At 47.8% G+C, this 27,014-nt stretch overlaps 2 protein-coding genes and 1 long non-coding RNA gene across 4 annotated transcripts; 2 read left to right on the plus strand and 1 right to left on the minus strand.

The window, feature by feature from the left end:
• The first annotated feature begins 1,475 nt into the window (after positions 1 to 1,475).
• LOC109766114 (mitogen-activated protein kinase kinase kinase YODA) lies at positions 1,476 to 10,827 on the plus strand. 2 transcript variants are annotated; one of them, XM_020324883.4, is made up of 14 exons: positions 1,476 to 1,956; positions 2,565 to 3,265; positions 3,354 to 4,094; positions 5,601 to 5,688; positions 5,806 to 5,868; positions 6,116 to 6,276; positions 6,351 to 6,426; positions 6,538 to 6,597; positions 6,706 to 6,816; positions 7,714 to 7,950; positions 8,054 to 8,145; positions 9,183 to 10,000; positions 10,212 to 10,265; positions 10,405 to 10,827. In XM_020324883.4, the coding sequence occupies exons 2-12, from the start codon at positions 2,739 to 2,741 to the stop codon at positions 9,694 to 9,696; spliced, it is 2,670 nt and encodes an 889-aa protein (XP_020180472.1). In that variant the 5' UTR covers positions 1,476 to 1,956; positions 2,565 to 2,738; the 3' UTR covers positions 9,697 to 10,000; positions 10,212 to 10,265; positions 10,405 to 10,827. The 2 variants fall into 2 exon arrangements, with proteins under 2 accessions (XP_020180472.1, XP_020180471.1); XM_020324882.4 differs by lacking the exon at positions 10,212 to 10,265 and having other exon boundaries at positions 1,627 to 1,956.
• A 1,012-nt stretch (positions 10,828 to 11,839) lies between these two features.
• On the minus strand, positions 11,840 to 13,881 carry LOC109766113 (aquaporin PIP1-3/PIP1-4). The gene is made up of 4 exons (XM_020324881.4): positions 13,299 to 13,881; positions 12,918 to 13,213; positions 12,681 to 12,821; positions 11,840 to 12,192 (listed from the first exon to the last, which is right to left on the minus strand). Exons 1-4 carry the CDS (start codon positions 13,630 to 13,632, stop codon positions 12,097 to 12,099), a joined length of 867 nt encoding a protein of 288 aa, XP_020180470.1. The 5' UTR covers positions 13,633 to 13,881; the 3' UTR covers positions 11,840 to 12,096.
• A 96-nt stretch (positions 13,882 to 13,977) lies between these two features.
• On the plus strand, positions 13,978 to 20,386 carry LOC141041749 (uncharacterized). The gene is made up of 3 exons (XR_012203198.1): positions 13,978 to 14,078; positions 19,626 to 19,882; positions 19,974 to 20,386. It is a non-coding gene; the product is annotated as an uncharacterized lncRNA (long non-coding RNA).
• The last annotated feature ends 6,628 nt before the right edge of the window (positions 20,387 to 27,014 follow it).

Consider the following 27,014-nt stretch of genomic DNA (forward strand, 5'->3'; position numbering starts at 1 on the left):
GGCTCCTCCTTGGCCCGACGAACGTAGTGCGTTGGTTGATAATCTTCGGGGTCCTCGTCCCCGCCCACATGGTCGGGAGCTGACGTGGCAAGCACCCTCTAGTCTGGGACACCATCAGTACCCCCTGAGATGACATGGCCAAAATTTTAAATTCCCCACCGCCGGCTCGTTCTTCGGTCCCACCCGCTGGTCTCTTTAGATTGTTGGTTCAATCCTCACCGTACATTTGTGTGGTCCCCGAGAAACGATTTATGTGAATACATCTTCATGTTGGGTGGGAGATGATGAGGTGGTCACTAGGTTTTATGGGCAGTTGTGGTCGATTCCCCCTCCCCATCACTGACTTCGTCCCTCTCTCTCTCTCTCTCTCTCTCTCTCTCTCTCTCTCTCTTGTCATCCACCATAGTCTGGATTAGGAAGGATCTCTTTCTTATGTTGCAACTTTAAGGGCATTAAGGTAGGATGATAAACTGCTACAAGAAGTGTTAAAGGATTCCGGAGTAAACCATGAGTCACCACACGTGTCACACGATTTACATTACCCGCTGAACATAACATCTACATTGATCTTCATCGTGCCCCACGGTGGCTTATACAATTGATCTCTTCTAGCTATCGAGGATCTTCCCTTGGCTCTGAGTTTGCTCTTTCTTGAGGTTGTTGAACACAAAGGGACATGCATAGGCTTGATATGAAATTGACCTATTACTTTTCATCATAGGTGCCAACTCCCAATAATGTACATCTCTGATACCCGTATCTGACTTGATCAAATCAGTTATGTGAGTACAATTTTGAACGCCAAACACGATCAACCAAGGGAGCTATAGGAACATTTCACACCAGATCCAACTCTTGCCATACTCAAATACACACTAGACAATATGACATGAGTACACATATTTCTGTTTGCTGTCTTTCAATAATATATGCCATGCACAACTGCGATGCAGTGGTCTATGCCTTCCGAGAAATTCCTATATTCCATACACATTTTTCCAGACCGGGTTGATGCACGACCGACCTTCCCCATTCGGTCTTCTACGTCTTTTTCCTAACGGATAGTTCCAGTCCGTATGATATGCAGATTTCACCGAAAAGACGCCCACCTCCACTCGACACGGTACGCGGATTTCACCGAGAACACGTTCATTTTACGTCAAGTGCGCCATGCCAAGCAATCACGTCCTAACGGGGCAGAGCAGTTTAGAGTGCCCGATTGATTAGCAAATTAGCAGCCACTGCAACAACTCACCTCGAATTAAAATCATTCCCCAAGCCACGGGTCAACTAAGACCCCAACTCCGTTCAACACCAAGCTCCCCGGACGAGCGAGTAGCCTTGCAGTTCGCAGTTGGAAGGCAGAGGGGATCGCCTCCAGCAGAGATCCCGGCAGGCACGCCGCGCCGATCGCTCGGCGGTTGCCGCTTTGCCAGCGAGTGAGAAACCGGAGACTCCAGTTCAGTTCTGGCTTCGCCTCCTTCCAGTTGCCAGTGCTGTGTGTGCTGCTAGACTGACCGTCTCGTGGTCGTACGTACTCCGACGTACACGGGGCGTCGCAACGTTCGACTGAAGGGTGGACTTGTCCTCTGCCCCTTCAAGTGTGCCAGTGCTGGGTGCGGAGCCGGAAAAAAAAAATACTCCTAGAAGAGAGAAGCATCGTCCATCTCTTTCCCTTGCCTTTGTTCCCTCTTCCTCCCTCCTCCTGCTGACCCGACCCGACCTACCAACCCGCCTCCCCCACCGCAGCAGCTCGGAATCTCCCCTCGCCGTCGGCCCGCCCCACGGCCGCCGTCGCGCCGTGCCTCGCCACCGACGCCTCCGTCCCGTGCCACCTCCTGCAAGCACCCCCGGCCCCTCACGACGCGTCGCCGCCGTCCCCCCCTTTCGCTCGTAGGGGCGTCGCGTTCCTGCTGCCTCCGCCCCGTCCGCGGTCCCCGGCCGCCGGTCTCCGAGGTACGAGCTTGTTTCCGCCCAGTGATTAGCTGAGCCCCGCCGAGCCTCCGCGATTTCCGGGCGTGCCGGTGCGCGCCATCTAGATCCGCCCCTAAACTGTCGGTTGTCGCCCCGACAGCTTCTCACCTAAGCGAAGTGGGAACCCGTGTTTCCCCCGCTTTCCATATAGTAGCATTCTGCCGATCGATCGATCGAAGCGTGCGCACTCACTCTTGTTCCACTTCGAGCGGGGTATTCATGGCAGATGAGGTCACATGCTTGAGCAAGTGTCCGTCCGATGATGGCAACCAATTAGGAATTTGGTTGGTCCGAAGTAAATGAAAACCAAACGCACATGATGCTGTAGCTCACCATATTCTTGTTCTGCTGTTGAATCACGCAAGCCAACCTAGGAGAACCTGAATGAAATACAACATATTTTTTATCTTGACACTTTTTTTTTCATCCTTCACTTGCCCCAGGGTCTGCTATTGGCACATGGTTAATACTGTTTCGAACTGAATTGCTGGTTTCTTAATATCTGGATATGTGTTAGACTTTAATGTGTATGGAAGTGGAAGAAAGTGCTAGCTGGAATCTTACTCCATCTTGGGCTCTTGGTTTTGCAGATATCGTTCCATTGTCGGTCCATCGGGAAAGTCCAGGGTGTTGCATGCCATAACGAGAAAAGCCCGTGCTTATGCTCTCATCTGACTGGCAGAATATGGTAATCGATCAGTTTTGGTAACATTGTGGTGAGTGCGCTGCTGGTTAGATATACCACAGATCCTTCCATATTCGATATGCCATCATGGTGGGGGAAGTCTTCCTCCAAAGATGCAAAGAAAACCACCAAAGAGAACCTCATGGATACATTTCATCGGTTTATAAGTCCAAATGAGCAAAAAGGAAGCACAAAATCAAAACGGAGGTATAGACGTGGCGATGATACAACTGTTGAAAAGGTCTGCCAGTCTACCACAGTATCGCGCGCAACTTCACCCTCAAAAGAAGTTTCTCGCTGTCAAAGCTTTTCAGCTGATAGGCTACATCCCCAACCACTTCCTGTTCCTGGATCATGTCCTGCAGTGACACGTACTGCTTCTGATGTCACTGAATCAAGGCCCATATTAGAAAAACGTGGCAAACCACCACTGCTTCTGCCACTTCCTAAACCTAACAGGCCTCAGAGAAGGTCAGAAATAGTGACTGCTTCCCTCTCTAGCAACTGCTCTGTTGATAGTGATGACCATGGAGATTCTCAGCTTCCGAGCCCTGTTGGAAATGATGCTGAAAACACAACAAATACTACTTCCAAGAGCAAGTCAAGGTATGCTCCTTATTGTAGTGCATTAATTTTGTGCCTCTTCGTTCAAACTTGCTCTTACATATATTTTTATTCTGCTTGAACCCTGAAGTAATGTGCGCAAAGAGCGTCCTGGTGCTATCACCACCAAGAATACCAAGGAGATGGCAAAGACAGCTAATCAATTCCTCAGTAACCATACATTGTCCACATCACCGAGAGGTATTGCAGCTGACAATCACCAACCTAATCCACAAAATCCTCGGCCGGTAGTCTTGGAGAGTGCTCCGAATAGTTTGATGTCAAGTCCTTCTAGAAGTCCGAGAAGAATATGTCCGGACCATATTCCAACTTCAGCCTTTTGGGCAGTGAAGCCTCATACAGATGTTACTTTCCTTGGCTCTGGTCAGTGCTCCAGTCCAGGTTCAGGGCAAACATCTGGCCATAACTCTGTGGGTGGTGATATGCTAGCCCAGCTTTTCTGGCAGCCCAGCAGAGGTAGTCCAGAGTGTTCACCGATTCCTAGCCCAAGAATGACAAGTCCTGGCCCTAGTTCCAGGGTGCACAGTGGAAGTGTTTCTCCATTGCATCCGAGGTCTGGAGGGATGGCACCTGAATCTCCGACAGGTCGGAATGATGGTGGGAAGAAGAAGCAAACCCACAGATTGCCTCTTCCACCACTGAGCATCTCTAATAGTTCATTTTTTCCAAACAAGTCCACGCCAGCTAGTCCTATTTCAGCGCCTCGTAGTCCTGGCCGAACAGAGAATCCACCAAGTCCTGGATCACGATGGAAGAAGGGGAAGCTGATTGGTCGTGGGACATTTGGCCATGTATATGTTGGCTTTAACAGGTATATGTTTTCCTACATATGGAACTTCAAAATTTCATTGTATGACTTACTGTACATATACTTTAAGCATGCTTAAGAGTTTTTCTGAGGTGCTTGCGTAACTTGTTCTATTCTGGTTATCTTGATTTTCAGCAAGTTTTTCGTGTGTATGGACTCTCATAATATCTTGTTTTATTTCATATTGTCTCGTACAACTTTATTGTTATTTCAGAGGTATAGTCATATTTTATGTGACAGTCACTGTAGCAGCTTGCTATCTTTTCACTTTTAAGACTAGATGTCTAGGGCGTTTACATATATGGTGTGACATGCACTGTTTCTAGCGAGGAGCTAAAAACTACTACTTCTGTTTGTCAAAGGAGGGCATGACATTTGTTCCGCTAAGATCAAGGAGGGCTTGGGAGAAGCAGTTTTTTGGACCCTTTTACCCCTGGTAAAGCACACGTTTGAGCAGTTATTAGCCCACAACACGAACACCCTTAATCGTCTCTCTAGCCATGCCACAGTTACTCGGTTCCCTCACGCCCTTGCACTGGCTGCTCCGCGCATGCTCACCCACCACGCGCTTTGCAAACAGAATGTGTCAGCCAATGTGAGCGCATTTGCTTCGTTTGGCACATGCAAGACCATGGAATTTTCCATTTATGCATGCATGCGGGATTTACTATGAGAGAAACAAACCGCAATAAAGGCTGGCACAGAAGCCGGAGAATTCAGCCGCAGCTTATTTAATTTGGCGTGTCAATGCACGGGCGTGTGACTTGGGGGTATTTTTGGCAGGTTTAACGCAAAATTAGTCCACTTCTTTCAGGGAATTTTGGCAAATAAAACTCAATGCCCACCTTAAAGGAACGGAGGTAGTAGTAAATAAAATTCATTCAAATCATGACCATATCTAACTTGCATAAAGTCCGCGCCTAGTGGATATGATTCTTAGGATTGGACATCCCTAGCACTGAAAGTTACCGTTTGCAGAAGAGCAGATGATATTGATATCTTATGTTAATGGTAGACTCGCTTGTATTCAGACTCATAAGTCACTGGCGTGTTAAAGCATGATATGGTAAGGATAAGAGAAGTTAATATCCTTTTTGGGTTACTGAACACAATTGTGACAATTATATAGTTTATGCGGCTTAAATCTTCATCTCTACTGCTATAAAGAAACCAGTTGGTGGGCGATGGTCCTTTCAACTTAGGGTTGTACCAAGTACCAACGGTCCAATTTGCTACCAACGCCTAAGATTAAAATGGAATCGCTCACCACCCACTTAAGTCTGTTTTGCAGAAACACCTCGATCTACAATGAATTTCATAGATACTCCAAGCAACGCCCCACCTTAATAAATCAACTAGCCTCAGAAACATGTTGTATGTCTTTTTTTATTCAGTGGCATCACATAGTTTCCTTGCTAGTACTATATGATGACCGTTTGATTATTTTCAAATCATGTCTTGATTCCTCACAGTCCTTTCCCCCTGTTTTGGTTTCACTATCTATACCAGTGATAGCGGTGAAATGTGTGCTATGAAAGAGGTGACCCTATTCTCGGATGATCCTAAATCAAAGGAAAGTGCAAAGCAGTTGGGGCAGGTATGGTTTTTAAAATGTGCTTCCACCTATACTATGTCACTACCACAGCAGCAAAAGGATCAGTTTATTTTATTATTATTTTCCATTCAGTATTTCATTTATTCTTTTCTTTCTCAGGAAATATCGCTCTTGAGCCGCTTACAACACCCAAATATCGTACGATACTATGGCACAGAAACGGTATAAACTGTTGCCTTCAATTGTTATTTACTTGGTATTCTTTGATTTCTGGTTGGGCTGCTATCTTTCCCTGTAAGTTCAGAGGATTATACCTGTAACTGTGTTGTTATCATGTTTGTACCTTTCTCCCTTTTTCATGGGTGGCAAGAGAGTTTATGATAGCTTCTTGGGATTTCATTGAAGGCTACTTTATGCGACACGTTTCATTTTTGGGCATGACTTTATACATTATTTATGCCGAAAACAGGTTGATGACAAACTGTATATATACTTGGAGTTTGTGTCTGGTGGATCTATCCATAAACTTCTACAAGAGTATGGACAGCTTGGTGAACCAGCAATACGCAGCTACACTCAGCAGATACTCTCAGGCTTAGCTTATTTGCATGCGAAGAATACAGTCCATAGGTAGCATTCAGTTTGTTTTGGTTGCATATATATGGAATTCTGGTGTACTGAAGTCATGCTTACACAACATGCAGGGATATCAAAGGTGCAAACATACTAGTAGATCCTAGCGGTCGTGTTAAGCTTGCAGACTTTGGAATGGCTAAACATGTAAGTTGTCTGGTCACAAATGGCCTCTCTTATACGGTAATAAATGTATTTTACTAATTATGTTGTATTAACTGTGTCTTATTGTTCACCTTTTGGGGTACCTTCTGTCAGATCAATGGGCAGCAATGTCCTTTCTCATTTAAGGGTAGTCCATATTGGATGGCTCCAGAGGTACTCTTGAAAATATTATGCTCCTACATTACTTTGTATATTTTCATTTCAGTTCGATGTGTATCTTATTTTCTTTTGGTTACAAATTTATACTTAACGCACATGCAGGTTATAAAGAGTTCGAATGGTGGTTGCAATCTTGCGGTTGACATATGGAGTTTAGGATGCACTGTCCTGGAGATGGCTACCGCAAAACCCCCATGGAGCCAGTACGAAGGGGTCAGTATTCTACCACAAAGATGCACTTTATATTTGTTCCAGGGGCGAATCTACTAGGGGGGCTTTAACAGGCTCAAGCCCCCCCTCCAGTGCTGTAAAATTTGTATTTACTACTAGTTTTAAGGCCCAGCCCAGCTACTTGCAGGCCCAATCCAACACATATTTGCATGACCCAGGCAGCCCAGCCCCCCCTCCATTATTTTCTAGATTTGCCACTGATTTGTTCTATAATATCAGATGGCCAATGTGTGTCCAAGCTGCATTTCTTACTTCATCTGTGTTCCACACATGCTGTTAAACTTCAAAAATACCTTTCAAGTCGATTAAACTATGAGTTCAGCTTAAGATTGACTTTCTGCTTCCTGCTATTTGTTTCGGATGACTGCTATTTTGGATTTTTTGAATTTGACCGTGTCCTTGAAGCATATTTTCAATTTACCTTAGAATGAGCAAGCTGTCTGGAGTGATGTGCATACATGTCAGTGAAATAACCTTTCTCAAATAAACTACCAAATACTAGTACTGTGACAGGTGTAGTATGTTAACCATTTCCTGCACATATTGTCTGGTTTTCGCACCTTCTGCCAGATAACAGGCCATTTCTGTAAAATTATATATAAAACATGGAAAATTGCTGCAGACTGCTTCCTTCCTGAAACTCTGCCAGTTACCAACACAAGTGAACCAGCTACCCGTTTCTGTTACACTGATACTAGGAGATAGGCAAAGAGTTCCTTGGTTGTTTAAGAACTTATGACTGTCTTGATGTGGAAACTCCAAAAACACATTTACTTGCATGCAGTTTTATGGAACATTGAGATGATAAGGGCTTCCATTTTTGGTTGGTCATGATAAGTAAGTAATCATCAAATATTTCCCTGCTTTTCTCACCAACAGATTGCTGCAATGTTCAAGATTGGAAATAGCAAGGAACTTCCACCAATACCAGATCACCTATCAGAGCAGTGCAAGGACTTCATCAGAAAGTGTCTGCAACGTGATCCTTCTCAACGGCCGACAGCAATGGAGCTTTTGCAACACCCGTTCATACAATATAAAGTCCGACTTGAGAAATCCGTTATGTCTGATCCTTTGGAACATTTGCCCGTGATATCTTGTAGACCGAATTCTAAGGTAACAATACTTCTTTGTAACTGACATATCAGGGATGACTCGGTGTCTTCTTTTGTCATTCTCGTGGTCTTCTCACTTTGCTAGGCTTCTACTGATCTTTTAGGTGGCTGGACATACAACAAATATCTCGTCATTGGGATTGGAGGGTCAGACAATTTACCAGAGAAGGGGTGCAAAATATTCTTCGAAGCATAGGTACAACATTTCCCAAGTTCTGCTTATTTACTTCAGAAACACACACTGTCGTCCAAACGTTTTTGCAGTAAGCTAGTAACCCATAACTAAAGCGTTAGCTATGCAAATTAAAGCCATCCTACCTGGAACTTCTTTGTACCACCAGACATCATACAGTTTTCTACTGCCTATATCCTAAAAGGCTATAGGTTACCAGAGAAGGGGTGCAAAATATTCCTCGAAGCATAGGTACAACATTTCCCAAGTTCTGCTTATTTACTTCAGAAACACACACTGTCGTCCAAACGTTTTTGCAGTAAGCCAGTAACCCATAACTAAAGCGTTAGCTATGCAAATTAAAGCCATCCTACCTGGAACTTCTTTGTACCACCAGACATCATACAGTTTTCTACTGCCAATATCCTAAAAGGCTATAGGTGACAGGGTCGCACCCTAAATGTCAAAAACCCACTTTGGTGCACGTGCTCCAGTGAGCGCTATATTTTGAATAGTTCCAAAATGGTATTTTGATTAAAAAAACCTGGAAAAAGTTTTACATGTTCATATGGATGTACACTACACATGTGCAAATTTATGTGATGAAATAAGTAACCATGCTAGCCACACAAAAATGACAATTGCGATTTTGGAAAGATGAACAGGGCATATACTGTTCACTATTTAGAAATCACCATTTTGACATTTTGTGTAGCTTACATGCTTACTTATTTCATCACCAAAATGTACACATATGTAGTATACATCCATATGAACATGTAGATTGTTTTCGGAAAATTTTGTAACTTTAAAATGTAATTTTTGAACTATTCAAAATAAAGTGCTCCAATGCACCCGTCCTCCAAAAATCCGCTTTCCCTAAATGTGGACTATTCATAAGCAGGCTATAGGTTACCAGAGAGGAGGGGAGTGCCTAGTGCCTAGGTGCCCTCCTTTTAGTGCAGTTTTCTACAGCTAACCTCATGCTTACTAGGAAATTGATTTCTGGTGAACTTTGTTTATCTTTTGCATGGAACCTCATATTGTTGTTTACTTTGCAGCGATATCCATATACGGAGCAATATATCCTGTCCAGTTTCTCCATGTGGAAGTCCTCTGCTAAGGTCAAGGTCTCCCCAACATACAAATGGCCGAATGTCGCCATCTCCAATTTCAAGCCCCAGAACCCTTTCAGGCGCTTCTACTCCCCTGTCTGGTGGCAATGGTGCTATTCCCTTTAATCATTCAAAGCAACCAACCTACAGCAATGAAGGATTTGCAATCGCATCAAGAGGCCCAGATGATCACTTCCCCAACCGGCCTACAGACCGTAACCTTGGGCAGTTTGGTCGAGTGCATCAAGTCTCACAGGGGGTTCAGGAGAGGATAGTATCTGAAGCTAACATTCTGAGTCCTCAATTTGGAAAGAGGCTTGGAAACGTTTTTGATTTGCGTGATAGACTGTCCCCTTCTGAACATTTCACTCGTCCTGCCTTGGTGGATCATGTGAAGCCAAATCCTTCACTAGACTTAACAACTGGTTCTCCCCACCATGGACTCAAGCGTGATAACTAACTATCAAGGATAGGCCAAGTGAATTTTTTTGGAGCTTGGCAGGGTAACTAAGTGGTTTTCAGCTGCTTTGGCCAGTCAGTGGCTTGAATTGTACTCCCTCCGTCCGGAAATACTTGTCGGACAAATGGATGTATCTAGATGTATTTTAGTTGTAGATACATCTATTTCTATCCATTTCTCCGACAAGTATTTTGGGACGGAGGGAGTATCATAATATGACTATGGGAAATATCATTGATTTATTTTGAAGCTAACAACTGTAGATGGATGGAGTCTTTGTTGTCATCCCCACAGATAGACAAAGGTATGTCACAATCTTACAGTTTTTAGTTTATCGCCTGCGTTCAGTTACATGAAACTAGGATCTTTTGCACCTTCAATGTTGTGTGAGCGGCTAACTGAACATGGCTCAAAATGTTCTCCTGAGCTTGTACAACTATAGAGTTAGGATTTTAATGCATGATAAAGACACAAATACACAATTTCCTCTCTAATATTCTTACTTATGATGCCAGCCCCTACTGATTAATGACTTGTTTTAGTGCCCCATCGTTTGCCAGAGTTATGTGGTAAGTCATGTGCATCCGTAAATATATGAACTGGAAAATCCACACTTGAGCCTTTACTTTTTCAAGCATCACACTTGATTTCGGGACATGAAGCTTGTCTTGACCATAGTTCTTGCTAATTTTGCTCTGTATATCGCAGCCCATCCATCCATCCCTGTTAGGCGGAACAACTGGATGTTGCATACTACTACTGGCGTGCTAACAACATGCGTCGAAATGACAACTGTATACTAGGAGACTGAAGAAGCCAGAGCAGTTGGCCACCTCCCTGCCTCTACATGTTAATTGCCCTTCTTGGCGTCCTGATGCCATTTGTACAGAAGTAATCTCAAGTAAAAGCCAACCAATATTTTGCACAGGAGAAACAGTTGAGCCAAATTCTTTTAACAGCTACCCGAGGTTGTGAAGCGACGGCTGCAAGTTACCATGGAAACTCGTACAAAGAGCATGGTCCCTAATTAAATTAGCTCTCCCGATATGTATAATTTCTCATTCAGATGTACCATCCCAGTTGTTCATATTGAATCGGTATATATACAACTTGTCTGCGTTACTGACGGTAGCCGTATGTATTCCTCCAAGTTCCATATGCATTCTGCCAGCATGTTGCCATGTAGTGAGCCACACCAACCGCATCAATTCACCCGTATGCCGTGCGAAAGGTGGTGCGCTGGGCATAAAGGTTGGGTGTTTGCATCGTCGCGTCTGCTTGTCGCCAGGATTCGGTGTGCTCCTAGTCAGCCCAGTTTGGCAGTATGCAACTATGCATGTGTCCAGTTGCCCTCCTTTCCACGGTAACAAAGTCCGTCCTGGCGATCTACCGCTGCTCCAGCTCCCAGATCGGCCCGACAGCGTGTGCCCCATTTCGAGCTGGCGCGGTGGCTACCAGGTCGTTCTGAGACAATTCACCACCCTTGCCTGTACGTTTTCCTCGCATTCATTGTCCTTTGCTTCGTGTACCCGCATCTTCCACTTGCTTGCACCGGTTGGCAACCCGTTGTGTGCCGTTCGCGGCTAGACGGCAGAGAAATAAGCGGCCAGAGCACGGCGCCTGCCACGGTGTACAGCTTGTCTGCTTGCAGTGTAGCGTTACCACTCTACTTGCTACAGGACCAGAGCGGCAGCCACGCCACGCCCCACGCCGCTAGTTGCCAACCGGCGGTGGCTCCGCTCATCATTGTCCTTTGCCCCCATCACTCTAGCCTGTGACCAAGGGCCTGCCATTGCTTCAGCACGGCCTGACAGGTACTCCCTCCATTTCTAAATATAAGTCTTTTAGAGAATTCAAATGGACTATCACATACGGATGTATATAGACATACCTGTTTCTAAATATAAGTCTTTTAAAGATTTCAAATGGACTATCACATACGGATGTATATAGACATATATAAGAGTGTAGATTCACTCATTTTGCTCCGTATGTAGTCCCTTAATGAAATCATTAGAAAGACCTATATTTAGGAACGGAGGGAGTAGTATAGGCTGCATGCATGGCGTAGCACGCAGCTGAGCAACGGCTCGAATGAACAGAAACTTCTCTTTACTCGTGGTGAATGGCAGAAATACGGGGGTGCACACATGAATAAACTTGATTGATTGGATTTGCACACACAACTGAGTACTGATGAGATTACATACAAGTCTGGGTTCCGGTTCAGGTGAATACAGAGCAAGACTAGTAGTACATCAAACTTGGAAGACAAATTGGAATTCCACGGTAGTAACACGGACGACGGGAAGAGATAGCCGCCCCATCAGAAATTCAGAACACGCAGCTTTGCTCTTCGGGTTGGGTTGGCATCTTCTTTGTAGCAGGAAGAACAGCAGCTTAGGACTTGGTCTTGAACGGGATCGCTCTGATGACCACCTGGTGGTAGACGGCGGCGAGCGCGGCGCCGATGAAGGGGCCGACCCAGAAGATCCACTGCAAACGCGAAAATTTGGTGGATATGTTAGCCCTTATTACTACTATAAGCACAGCAATGCCAAACAATTTCCCAGATAATAATCTACTAAATGGACACTCAAGTCACTGTCCTACTACCAGAAGGCAGTGGTTGCGTGCTACGCCGAGGCAAGTCTCTCGGCATTTCCCTTGAGATCAGGGTAGACTTCCCATATTTGAATAACCAGCAGATGATACACTACTATCATCAGCTACAACTGCTCAATTATTGCAGCTACTATCACATCAGTTCACCAGACTGATAAACTTCCCAATTTACATCGGGTAATTAGGTGTGCAATAGAGAGTAGCTATGCGTCGGCATCAGCTTTAAGTTACTGAATACTACTGCCACCACATGCCTGCAGTTACTACTGCTGCAGAAAACAAGCAAGTGCCATGCTTTCAAGTTCAGAACAAAGGAAAGGAGGGGTGTTAGGTTTCAGTTTCGGTTTTAGTTCACTCACGTGGTCTGACCAGGCGTGCTCCCTGTTGTAGATGATGGCCGCGCCGAGGCTCCTCGCCGGGTTGATGCCGGTGCCGGTGATGGGGATGGTGGCCAGGTGGACCAGGAACACGGCGAACCCGATTGGCAGCGGGGCGAGGATCTGTCGACGTTCCACACACCATTAAGTTTTAAGTAAGCACAGTAAGGAAATTCAACATGGGGAAGAGCAGAGCGGCGGTGATGGGATGGTACTCACGGGAACGTGGGAGTCCCTGGCGTTCCTCTTGGCGTCGGTGGCGGAGAAGACGGTGTAGACGAGGACGAAGGTGCCGATGATCTCGGCGCCGAGGCCGGAGCCCTTGGTGTAGCCGGGCGCCACCACGTTGGCGCCGCCGCCGTTGCCCATGTACAGGCCCTGCTGGAACCCCTTCACCACGCCGGCGCCGCAGATGGCGCCCAGGCACTGCATGATGATGTAGAACACCGCCCGGGTCAGCGACAGCTTCCTCGCCAGGAACAGCCCGAAGGTCACCGCCGGGTTGATGTGCCCGCCTGCATCCACCCATCCCTTACCAGTTAGCACCACATACTGTAGGAAGCTACAAGAAAGAAGCAGAGAGCAAGGAAGAAGCGGTACCGGAGATGCCGGCGGTGCAGTAGACGAGGGCGAAGATCATGCCGCCGAAGGACCAGGCGATGCCCTGGATGCCGACGGTGGCGCACTTGGAGGCGGCGCCGCTGTACCCCATCACGGTGAGGATGGTGACGTAGAGGAAGAGGAAGGTGGCCATGAACTCGGCGATGCCGGCGCGGTAGAAGGACCAGGACTTGAGCTCGCCGGGCTCGAAAAGCGGCGCCGGCGGGGGCTCCTTGTAGTCCTTGTCCTCGGACCCCTGCGCCGCCGTGCCGATGGGCTGACGCTCCGAGTACTTGTTCGCCCCGAGCCGCACGTCCTCCTCCTTGCCCTCCATCGCTGCTGCCCACTGCCCTCGCCGGAAGGTGGTCGCTGCTCGCCTGAGCTGGAACGGAGCAAGATGGCTTCTGTGAGCTTGTGGTGAGGGCCGCACTGGGAGTGAAGAGTCTTATAGGGCCAACCGGCGGTTCTGGAAGGACGACGGGTGACGAGGACGGCGGGTGGTGGCCCGGCGTGACAGCGAGGAGGAGCGGGCTGGCTTGCTGTTTAGCCTGTTTGTTGCCTAGCTTGCCGCTGCTGCGGCGCTGTGTTGTTTCGTTGTTTGTTTATCCGCTTGTGTTTAACGTTTGAACAAATAAATATTCTTTTTTGAAGCTATAAAAGAAGAAATAATTATTATTTTCAGGCTCAGAGAATTGGTGCAACTGCTGCGTGATCAATCAGTGGCCTGCAAATTGCAGTTGCTATTGCGTCAACTACCTGAGAACATCAATTCGGCATCAGGTAGACAAATGCTTCTCATATTCTGCATTTGAAAAATCGCAATTCAGTATCGAGCTAGTGGTCCTCGGGTGTGTGGGGCGTCGTGTTGTATAAATAATGTGTATAATGGTCGTTGCTTTATATATAAAACAGGGCGAAAGTGCAAGTGGTGTCTTTCTTTTTCTTTTCAAAAAGGGTTAGGGCTATATATTAGGATTCACAAGACCTTACAAACAGATTAATACAGAAAATAAGATTACAATGAAACCCTTGAGGCTTTGTTCGGTTGAAGTGGGGCGATTCCATGAGTGGTTTCTAACCTCCTAGGGATTGGGTGATCCCCGACTTGTCACCCAAACCCTTCTATTCTCCGTCCACATGAATCCCTGTATACATAACCTGTTCGGTTATTCCCTTTCTAATCCACATCTATGAATCGTTGCCGCTGGTCAACCTCAGGTCAAACTCATGAACCCTAGAAGCTGTGGGAGAAGTAGAGGGGAAGGAAGAGGAGGAGAAGCTCACCAGATGGGAGAGGAGGAAGGAGTGGGGAAGTATGCCGCCATCGTCGCCTCCGGATGGCCGCACCGCCGCCGCTAAATCGCAGGGGAGAGAGAGAGAGAGAGAGCTCGGGGACTCGATTGTTTTCTGGCGTACCGTTTCGTCGCTCGGGAGGGATTGGTTCCACTGGTAGAGTGGGGAGGATTTTATCCCGGGTAGTTCCACGGGGTTTGAGAGGGATTGGACGGGAGTGTAGCCCCAGCCGGGCTTAACCGAACACGTTCATAAAGTATGTTGGGGTCGAATCCCGGTCGGGACGAAACCACGGGGTTCGGCGGGGATTGGACGCCAATCCCGACGGGGGAGGGGCTAACCGAACAAAGCCTGAGGGTGTTAAAGTCTTCTTCCTCCTGCATCCATCGCCGACGTGCCGTGAGCATACCTCGATGCCTCCTATGGGCCTCCCCTTGGTGGAGCAAACCTTTTGAAGCCCAGAAGGCCAGAAAGTCATTGATGCACATCGGGAGATGTCGGCGGCCGAGAGAACCGTTGGTGCTAAAAATATATCATCTCGCTCATGCGACGCGCCCCGCGTGCTTGTCACAATAGCGCTTGCTCCACCACCGGACCTCACCTCCTCCCCATGTCCTCCTCCTCGTCGCCGCCGCCGTAGGGTGTACGCTAGGCGAAGTTTGTGCGTCACTGGCAGTGGCGGGGCTATGGCCTCCCTCATCTGCTAGAGATTTAGGCGACGTGGGAAAGCTGCTAGTGGGGGCGTGGGCTTCAACGGGGCTCCTCGCGACGGGCGGGCGTCGATCTGGCGGTTGTTGGGCTGGGAGGCGGCGGTGGCTAGGTCGGGCTCACTCGAATTTGGATACCGGTGTGTTGTGGATGGCACAACCGGCGGTGCTTGGCGACGAGGTGTTCCCGCGACGTGTTGCAGGTGTAGGGTGTGCCGGTGGCGATGACAGCGCCCCGGCGTCGAGGGACTGGCCTAGGCGGCGATGATTTTTCAGAACGTGGTCGGCCTGGTAGGTTTGTCTCATGAAGGTGGCGGTGGTCTGGTTCCAACGATCGTGGGACCTAGGTGACGTGCTGCTGGTGGACGGTGCAATGTGATTGGCAGTCGCGCGTCCCAGTGGTTGGCAATCGGTGAAGGTGTTAGCTTGGGGTGATCGAGATCCGTGTCTTGACCCTTTCGGCGTATAAAATCGGGATCTGACCCCGGTATGGAAAATTTTCAAGATTTGACCCTTTTAGCTACCGCCGGAGGCCCTGGCGGTAGAGACATATAGGCTACCGCCGCCCAGGTGGCGGTAGGTTCCGTTGACGGCCGTCTGGTCGTTAACGGGCGCTGACATGGCAAAGGGATCTACCGCCGCCGGCTTTGGCGGTAGGCTCCGACAACCTACCGCCAGGCTCTCTGGCGGTAGGGTCCTGGAGGATAAGGTTTGGTGGGGTCCACTCACCACCCACCCACTCCACTCATCTTCTTCCCCGAGCTCTCACTCTCTCCCCCTCTTCTCCCCCACCCAAGCACCCACTAGATCCCCCTCCATTGCTTGAGATTTGCCCCGTGGATCGAGGCCATTTGCATCACCCAAGGTACCTCCCCCATCCCCCTTCATTTGGTTGGTTCAAAATCATCTACTTTTGTTGTAATCAACTAGTTTTGCAACCCCCCTAGTTCTTCCTCTAGTTTAGCATTTATTGTGCATTTATGGTGCATTTATGGGTCATTTATGGTGCATTTATGGTTGACCTAAGTAATATGTGTCACTCTTTGTTGTGGCAAGCTAGCTCAAGTGTTAGGGTTAGGGGTTTAGTTAGGTTAGGGTTAGCGCTGTGATTAAGGTATACTAGTTCTTAGATTCAACTCTTATATTTTAGATAGTTCATCCATATGAAATGGCCGGTCCATGGATGACTCAATTTTGTTCCATTGTTTTTAGATGGATAAACTAGTGAATGTGCATCATTTGGACAAGGCGGCTTTCATGGATGGAAATGCCGACGAAGGGGAGGAGGCCATGGTTTTTGACACAAGCCCGAGCTATGATGATATTGTCGTGAAAGTGAGAAGCGTCCTCAATTGGATTAACCCAAGTGATGGTGTGAAGCTTGTTGGGCGATATGATGTGGGAGTGGGAGTAAAATCCCGATTAAAGAGTATGCCCATCACCTCTCAATTGCATTGGGATGTGTATAAGGAGAAAGTTGAGGGATCACAAGACAAGTCACTTGAGTTATTTGCCACAAAGGTTGAAGTTCCTCGGCCACTACTCGACTTGAACCGGAATGTGTCCTCCCCAATACATGATGTTGTCGTGGTGTATGACCACAATGCGGCTAGCCAACCACCAAGTAGCCAACCAAATGAAGAGGACATCAGTGCTAGAGCCATAGTTCTTCTAGGTGATGATCATGTTGGAGATGAGGCCGTTGCTCATGTTGATGAACATGCAAATGTTCATGTTGATGAAGATGCCATTGCTCATGTTGATGGAGATGCTATTGCTCAAGATGATATGTATGCGGAAGAAGAAGAGATTCATTACAATCCCATTGGTGACTTGGATGTCATTGTGCATCAACAAGACATGGACCGTAACCTCCCTTATAGCCGTATGTGTAGGTATGAGTCGGATGATGAGGGTCCACCGGAAGAACTGGATGAGGATGGATTCACGGCGCAAGAAAATCAAATTTACAAGAAGGTCAATGGCAAGGAAAGAGGACCCTCTTTGTTTCATGATCTTAGTCTTGCCGACAATGCCGTTGTTGATGGTGGCATGAGGTTGGGCTTGGTCGAACCATCACCTTGCCCGAGGATGGGTGATCCAAGGCCACCGGGTGAGGATGAGAATGCTCATTTGAAGAAAGGGATCAAGTTTGGTTGTTTGCAAGAGTTCAAGATATGGTTGAGTGACTATGCCATTCGGAACCACAGGTCGTTCGTTGTTGGTCATTCCATCAAAAAATTGCGCTACACCATCAAGTGTGACAAAGAAGGTTGCCCATGGAAGGTCCGTGGAAGAAAGATCAAGGAAACCGGGCAATGGGAGTTGAAGAGTTGTGTGGTCACCCACAAATGCATACCGCCGGAGAAAGCGGACCGAAGCAAGGGACACCGCCAACTCACGTCCGAGTATCTAGGCTATAAATAGTTGAATGAGATATCCCATGATCCAACCGTGAAGGTGAAGTTCCTCATGAGTTCGGTCTTCGAACGATTCGGGTACCCGGTCAAGTATGGAAAGGCGTGGATGGCCAAGGTAAACACTATAAGGATGTTGCATGGTGATTATGTCGCTGCGTACAATATTCTTCCGAGAATGTTGGGAGCCATTGCTCATCGGAACCCGGGCATGCGCCATAGGGTCGAGTCAATCGAGGGAGTGTTTCATCGAGCTTTTTGGAGCTTTGGGCAATGCATTGATGCATTTAGGCATTGCTGCCCCGTGTTGTCAATTGATGGCACGTTCTTGACCGGAAAGTACAAGGGCACGTTGATGGTAGCAATGGCCCACTCGTCCAATGACAATGTGTTGCCGGTGGCATTTGCGTTGGTGCTTTCCGAGCACGATGATAATTGGGAGTGGTTTATGGATCATGTGAGGACAAATGTGATTGGCCCCAAAAGAGAGGTGTGCATCATATCGGATCGCCATCACGGGATTCTCAAAGCAATAGAAGTTGACATTCCAGGCTATCCAAAGCTCCAACACCATTGGTGCATGAGGCATTTCGTGGCAAACTTTTACCGTGCATGCAAGAGTAAGGAGTTTTGCAAAGATCTTACCCATGTTTGTGTGGCATTCAACACCGACACATTCCAAAGCCGCTATGATAAGCTATTCAAGGCATTGGAGAAGAACAAAGGAGGGAGAGAATTCTTGACAAGGCATTTTCCAGGGAAGCATAAGTGGTCACGTGCTTACAACGAAGGAGGTTTCCGATACGGAGACATGACAAGTAACATGGTGGAATGCTTCAACAATGTGCTCAAGGGTGTCCGTTCCTTGCCGGTCACTGCAATAGTGAAATATACCTTCTTCAAGCTCAACGAGTATTTTCTGAGGCATTCCGAAGAGACGGCCAAATGGATAGGTGAGAAAATGGAATTTCCCTTCAAAGTTGAGGATTGGTTGAAGCATCAAGCGCGCAAGTCTTGGCGTCAACAAATCATTAGTTTCAATGAAAAAGAACAAATCTACCAAGTCGATGAGCCGGGTGGCACAACATGGGACGGCATGACGTACGGTGGAGTAGCATATGAGGTGCGCCTCAAGACCCGGTGGTGTCAGCGCGAGAGACCTCACAAGTATCATTGTCCTTGCCCGCATGTGATGACCGCCGCAAGGTTCAGAAACTTGAAAGTATCCGATGGTACCACCGTGCGGTTGCATGAGTTCACATCGGAACGAACGAGGTTGACATGGGCTCCTAGGTTTCATCCCTTCCTAGATCAGTCACAGTGGCCTGAGTATGATGGGCCACACATCATCCCCGACCCCGAACTCATGGTGCCTACAAAGGGAAGAAGAAGAAAGAAGAGGTTTAGGGGTGACATGGATGACCTAGCTGGATACACCGAAATGAAACAATTTGGTAGCGGCCATTTCATGGAGGCACCGGACATCAATAGTTGTGGTCAATGTGACTAGCCGGGACACAATGTTAGGAAATGCACCAAAAAGCCACGGACTGATGCCAACACTCCGGATCCCACTAGTCAAAGTGGTGCCCGAAGAGGAGGTACCGGTGGCACACGAGGAGGTAGGAGTGGTAGTGGACTAGGAGGCAAGAGTGGTGCGCGTGGAGGACAGACGAATCTTGGCGGTAGTGGACGAGGAGATAGTATTAGAGGGCGTGGGGGACGGTTGGGTACCGGTGGCCATGGTCGTAGGACGAGAAGGGTTGATAGAGGAAGGCCTATTGACATCTTGCTTAACCCAGATGGTTGAAATAATGTGAATGGTACTTGTTATTTGGTCTTGTTTATTTGTTTTTCTTGCATACATACATGTTATTTTACTTTACTAACTACCAAATTTGTCTTTATAGGCATGGCTTCTTCCGGTTCCGTGACAAGGCCACCGTGTGCTAACCGCGAGGACATGCCGGACAAGTGGACAGACGCCGAGTTGGATAAGGTGAAGTACAAAGATATGAGAACTCCATCATGTTGGTGTGGAGATGTTTGCAAAGTTATGGCATCCACCGATCGCAAGAAATCATGGACGGAAGGAAGAAGATTTTTTGTTTGTCCCAACTATGCCTACGATCGTCCTCGTCCAGCTCACGCCTATGATGTACCGCCGGTAAGTTGTTCAAGTTCAAAGAGTATTCAACCATTGCTACAACTTGAACCTATCTTACTAAGGACCACATCTGTTCTTTATTCGTACGTAGTCGCCGCCTCCACTTTGTAAGTACTTCACATGGATAGATCAAGATGTGCCAGAAGATGTTAAGAAAGATCAATATCGAGATTGTCTAAGGAGGCAGCGGTTGTTTGAAGAAGCATTTCAGAGAGGCTTGGATGAAGAGCGTCGTGAAAAGGAGAGGATGTAGCGAAAGAAGCGTGAGGAGGAGAGGGCACGCAAGGAGAAGATTGCTCGTCAAGAGGAGAGAGCAAGAAAGCTTGCAAGGGGTCGTGAAGCCCAAGAGGAGGACGAGGCACGCGACAAGAAAGGAAAATGGCCTCGTGTGACCCAATAAGGCCTTCGTTTCAAAAAACCTGTCATGAACTATGTATTTGATTTGTGAAACCTGTCATGAACTATGTACTTTATTGTGAAACCTGTCATGAACTATATCTTCGATTTGTGAAACTTGTGATGAAACTATCTCATGAACTATGTTTGTTGTGCTGTTGTTGTGACTTCACTTGTCTTCAAATGATTAAGAAGAAAATCAGAGTAAACTCTGCTCTGCTTTGCACCCTACCGCCAGAAGCCTCGGCGGTAGGCTATGAAACCCCACCGCCATGGGCCTTGGCGGTAAGCAATTACACCCCACAACAAACTCCTGGAACGCAAACTCTCCCCTGTTTTGCGGTAGGGTTGTCCATCCTACCGCCAAGGCAGACGGCGGTAGGGTGGCCACCCAACTGCCTGCTCTGCTCCTTGTTCTGTGACCATATCGGCGGTATTTCTGATGGTAGGGTTGGCCACCCTACCGCCAGCCACCTCGGCGGTAGGTTCCTACCGCCAGGGATCATGGCGGTAGGGTTGGCCACCCCTACATCCATTACTACTGTGACCAAATCGGCGATATTTCCAGCAGTAGGGTTGGCCACCCTACCGCCAGCCCTCTCGGCGGTAGCATTCTACCGCCAGGGTTCATGCGGTAGGGTTGGCCACCCCTACGGCCATTACTGCTGTGACCAAATTGGCTATTCGTTTGTCGGTAGGTTTGGCCATCCTACCGCCGGAGCCTATGGCGGTAGGGTGCTTTATTTTACAGCCCTTTGCCTTTCCATTTGTTACAAACTTCTAGGAACTAAGCATCCACAAATGACATCCAGAAATGATCGAGTAGCAAAGACATACATAACTGAGCATAGTTCATTACATCCACAAATGACACTTGTTCAAATGACTTAAAACATCTAGCGATTCGAATGACGTGAGTTCAAACTACAAGCTCAAGCTCGAGCATACATTTCCTACAACGAAAAAAGATCTAACACGTATAAGACGTTCAATTTGTACGTCACGATCAGGATTAGGCTTCAGTTGATAATCCGACGATCCCGCCCAATTCTCCAACACACCTTTCGTTTCGACGAACCAGGCCCATCGAGCACGGTGTTCCGGAATCTCTGACTTGCCTTGTGTGATTTCTCATCCAATGACCTGTACGGGTTTTCTCAAGTCCGGCTCGCGGAATTCTTCTTTGCTCACAGAGAAAAAGATCTCCGTTCCCACAGAATGTCCGCAAGCATATTCCGTCTCATGCAGCTCATTAAGTATCCTCTTTTTTTCACAAGCCTCCGGAAAACTTTTTTCTCCTTAAGATCAGAAGGTTCCTCCATGAATGGATACTTGTTGAAATCCATCATGGCAGCAATTACCTCATCATTGCTCTTGAACCATGCCTCAAGCTCCCTCTTGATACGAAGTACTCGCTCTGCTACAATCTTCTCAGACGCTACCGCCAGACTCTTAGATGGAATGTCACAACACTTCTCATATACTTTCTTCATCTCCTCCGGGGTCATGCTTTCCATGCTACATGAAATGGAACAAACCAAAACTCAAATCAAATGATACAATACAAACACAAAACATAACTTATTTAGGCTACATAATGTTCTCACTGGTTCAAATGACATAGGTTACATAAACGATAAGGGTACATGCCATTATAGTCCAAATGACACTACAACGTCATTTGTTTCAACCCCCTCTACTAGTCCATCAACAATACATCTTTGTCGTACGGCCCGGGGTTGCAACAAATGACATCATTTCTTTCACAGACCCAAGCCCAACGAGTTGCCCTACTAAGTATCGCCGATGATGGTTGCCTAACTAGCAAATCAATGATCTGGCCAGGGTTGTTAAAATCCATCTCACTCACTTCATCCCTTGTTCCACACAATGCAATTTGCCTTGCAAGAGCGCGTCTATGAATTTTCTCTTCCTTCTTGAGGTTGCTTATGTTTTTCTCTTTAGCTTGGTATAACTTAACTCTGGCATCGTCGCACTTCGACACATAATACTTTGAAAAATCTCTACAAGCCGCATTCAATGCATCAACGACTTTGACCCACAAGTCCATCTTTTCCTCAATGACTGCACGTTCACGCTTCGCCGCCGCCTCCGCGGAAGTCTCAACAAAGATGATCGATCCCATCCTACAAGTCGAGGGATTACTATAACGGTCATCCAAGCCAAAAATCCTAACCGTCTCTTGACAAAAACTATAACCCTAGGAGTAGATCGAGGTATAATTCAAGAGGTAACTACTCTAACAAAACCCTAATTAAACTATAACCATAATGTTCTTCATATAGGCATTTAGTTAAGCATAACCATAACCATAACCTTAACCCTAACCATGTCATTAAACCTAACCCTAAAAAAACCCTAGATGATATTTCTTACTACCCAAACAATGCTAGTGATACAATACATTGTCAAAGCACAAACATTACCCTAATTGCATTACATTGATTTCACCACAACAAAACCATGAACTAGTGATTCCAAGAAAATGAGCAAAATGCATGATTTGAACCAACCAAATGAAGGGGGGATGGGGGAGGTACCTTGGGTGATGCAAATGGCCTTGATCCACCGGCCAAATCTCAAGCAATGGAGGGGGATCTAGTGGGTGATTTGGTGGGGGAGAAGAGGGGGAGAGAGCTTGAGCTCAAAAAGAAGAGTGGGGTGAATGAGTGGGTGGGGGAGCAGCACATCCCCCTCCCCTCACAACCTTATCCAGGAACCTACCGCCAGAGAGCCTGGCGGTAGGTTGCAAGAGCCTACCGCCATAGCAGGCGGCGTAGGTCCCTTTGCCACGTGTACACGACCGTTAACGGCCAGACGGCGTCAGGGAACCTACCGCCACCAGGGGCGGCGGTAGCCTGTACGTACCTACCTCTAGGGCCTCCGGCGGTAGCAAAAGGGTCAAATCTCAAAAAATTTCCATACCGGGGTCAGATCCTGATTTTATATGCCGAAAGGATCAAAACACGAAAATTTGCCGCTTGGGGTGCTCCAGCAGGCAGTGTGGAGTTGTGGTGGCTATCCTTCTTCTCCTGGGTCCACACACTGGTTGGCGGTGGCTTGGACATAGGGCTCGGGCTCGGGCGGGCCATATCTGGGCCCGTGGCGGGTGGAGGCTGTCACTCCGGGTAGGAGTTATGGGCGTGGTTCGGGTGGTGTCCATGGGTGGTGAGGTTCCTCTCTTCATAGGTCCGGTGGCCCATGGTGGAGGTTGTGACAACGCTATGCTGACAAAACGGATCTGCACCACTGGACATGTACATGGCGTCGAGCGAGGTTGTCTTGGCCAAGGCCATAGGCCTATGGCCGGGGCTTGCCCGACAGTGGTCATCGACAGTTACTGGGTTGTGTCCCCCCGGTCCACCGTGACTGACTATGATGTCAACCATACTCTTCGGACCGTCTACGGTGTCAACCATACTCTTCAGACGGCAAAGTCCTTAAAAAAGAGACGAGGCTCTGATACCAATTGAAAGGATCGATATAGTTGAGTAGAGGGGGGGGGGGTGAATAGGCAACTAACATTTTTTTTACTTTTCTTTACCAGTTTAAACTTTGCATCAAAGTAGGTTGTCTAGATATGCAACTAGGTGAGCAACCTATATGATGCAACAACAACAAGCACACAAGAAAGCAAGGGATATAGTCACAAATAAGCTTGCACAAGTAAAGGCACGAGATAACCAAGAGTGGAGCCGGTGAAGACGAGGGTGTGTTACTGAAGTTCCTTCCTTTTAAGGGGAAGTACGTCTCCGTTGGAGCGGTGTGGAGGCACAATGCTCCCCAAGAAGCCACTAGGGCCACCATACTCTCCTCACACCCTCACACAATGCGAGATGCCGTGATTCCACTATTGGTGCCCTTGAAGGCGGCAACCGGACCTTTACAAACAAGGTTGGGGCTCTCTCCACAACTTAATTGGAGGCTCCCAATGAAACCCCGGAGCTTCACCACAATGGAATGTGGCTTCGAAGTGACCTCTTCCGTCTAGGGCGCCCAAGCACCCAAGAGTAACAAAATCCACACAAGAAAGTATGGGGGAACCAAATATCCTTTGGTGGAAGTGTAGATCTAGGTCTCCTCCTTCAATCCCTAGCAAATCAATGAGTTTGAGTGGCTAGAGAGAGAGATCGGGCAAGCGAGCTTTAATGGCAGTAATGGAGGAGAGAGAGAGGCAAGAGGTAGGTGGGAGGTAGGAGAAGCACATCCTTAAATAGGCCCCCACAGATCCAACCGTTATGTGCAGAAATGCATAGGAGTGGTACTTCCGCAATAGACACCGGTACAACCGGTGAATGCGGGAAACCCCTGCCAGGGCACCAGGGCGGTACTTCCGGTGGCGCACCCGGTAGTACCGGTTTATCGGAATAAACCGGAACTACCGCACAACCACCGCTCAACTACCGTGCCACATACAGAAAGTAAACCCCTCAGGCCGGTAGTTGGAGCGGAGGTTGGGCCAGAACTACCGCTGGGCCAGCAGTCCCTGGGTGGTGGGGTCCGAGGCGGTACTACCGCCCTGAACACCGGTAGTACCGGTTTGTCAAGACAAACCGGAACTACCGTTCCACCACCGGTCTACCACCACACCCGATACAGAAGGGAGTCACCCCTGAGCGGTACTTGGAGCGGTGGTGAGACCGGAACTACTGGCCAGCGGTACAACCGCTCAAGGGAGCGGTACTACCGCCATGGACAGAACTGCACAGGACAGAGGACGGGGAACCTCTCTCTCCTCGAACGGAGGGTATATGGTGGGTGCAAAGAATGTGTACGTGAAGTGATTCACCCAATACCTTCCGATGTGGATTCGCTCTTAATAGTACGAATATCCTACGACCAAAGGAATAAAAACGTCAGAAACTCCCTCTTCGATCTTTTCCGCATAGAGGGAAATCCTAACCGTCTTGCGCCACACAATGTGTACCTGATAAAACTATGGCACGCGATTAGTCCACACGTGTGTTGTCATCATCACCAAAACCCTAAGGCAGACGATGCCCTTACAATCTCCCCCTTTTTGGTGGATGATGACAACCACACGAGAAGTCCGGGAGTTTTAGAAAATAAAGAAGGGGCCCCCCCTGAGTGTGAGCACTATTTAGAGTTTTCTTTTGGAATGCAAAGTGTGCACACTAGGATCAATGCCCCCCTTGATTTTATAGACCAACCAGAGACAACAAAACAATCACAACAAAACATAACATAGTAGAGACAAGGATAAGGGCACCAACAATACATAAGCTCTACTGATAGATGAGTGCAAAGAAAAATAGATAAGGGACGCATGTCTTACACCATGCACGAGATCACAACACATGATAAGTCCACAAGACACTAGAAAGAGCAACTAAAAATAAACTCTCAAGACGAACTGCAAATAAACCACCCATGCAACTCCCGTGACCTAATGGAGCTCTCTCTGCCTTTGGCATCAAGACACCAAAAAGGAAAAGAGCAAAGCTAGCGCCCCGGGGCTCAGTAGATCTCCTCGCCAGTTGCCGCAGAGCTGTCAGAAGCATCAGCATCAACATCATCGTATGGCTCCTCGGCCTCCTCAGAGTCCTCAGACTCCTCATACCTCGCAGTAGCCGCCTCAGGAACACGGACAGAGGAGGAAGCAGGCGCTTCATCAGACCACTGACAGTTTTCCAAGCACCATGTATCCTCAGGAGTGATGGTATTCTCGGAGCCACTCTTCACATTTGGCATATTGAGGTGCCTCATCAACTGAATCTGCCTGCGACGCGCCATCTTCTCAGCAACATGGGCCTTGTAGAGCTTCTTCTGAATATGAGTCTGCAGGCAAAAAGTCTTCTTGATCTTGGAAGTCAGCTTCTCAACCCACGAGGGCTGGGCCCCAGGCTCTATCTCAAAGTCCTCGTCGTCCGAGGTAGCAAACACATCCTCCTGATTGCCTGAAGCAAAGCGAGGAGTCTTATGCTTCTTCTTCCTTAGCTCCTTAACCTCATGCTCCGTGAGGTTAGCAGGGGTGGTGAGAGGCTCTCCTGGCCTACGGACAGCCCAAACAGTGTTCAAAAACTGCATCACAAAAGGATCATAGATCGGTACCTTGCGGTACAACACCATATTGTACATCTCCTCCCACAACCACTTGGAGACATCAAACGTGGCACCGGATCCCCTCTTGGTATTCATGGCCACAAGCAAATCCACCAGATAACCATAGATATCATCTTGATTCCCAACCTTGGGAAGCAGCACACAACGGAACACACGATGCATAATGTCATAGACTGGCAGAAGATCATTGGACCTGCCCACAATACCATGTCCAGGGATGTACAGTGGGCAAGCTTCACATTGTCCATGGGGTGAGCTCGGCCGTGAGGACGAATGCCACCTTGACCCTCCACCCCGGTATCCTCATAGCCAAGAGCATTGCAGAAAGCTCTCCACGGGACATGAAAGAACTCATCACGGCACATAAAGGAGAGGTGGCGATCCTCATCGGAGCCGAAGTGGACTGTAGCATAGAACTGATGGACGAGCTGCACATCGAAGTCAAAATTCACGGTCATGAGCTTGATCAAATCAAACTCCTCACAGATCGCCAGAGCTTCTCCAAAGTAATCAAGGTTGTTCCTCCAATGATCGATGTCAATTGACCACATCCGGGTGAACTTGTTCTTGTGATGCTCAAAGATTTCGGACACAATCCTCATCTGTAACTCATTCCGGAACTGAGGGTTGT

Source organism: Aegilops tauschii, chromosome 2 (assembly GCF_002575655.3).
Source record: "Aegilops tauschii subsp. strangulata cultivar AL8/78 chromosome 2, Aet v6.0, whole genome shotgun sequence".
In the NCBI taxonomy this organism is placed as follows: Eukaryota; Viridiplantae; Streptophyta; class Magnoliopsida; order Poales; family Poaceae; genus Aegilops; species Aegilops tauschii.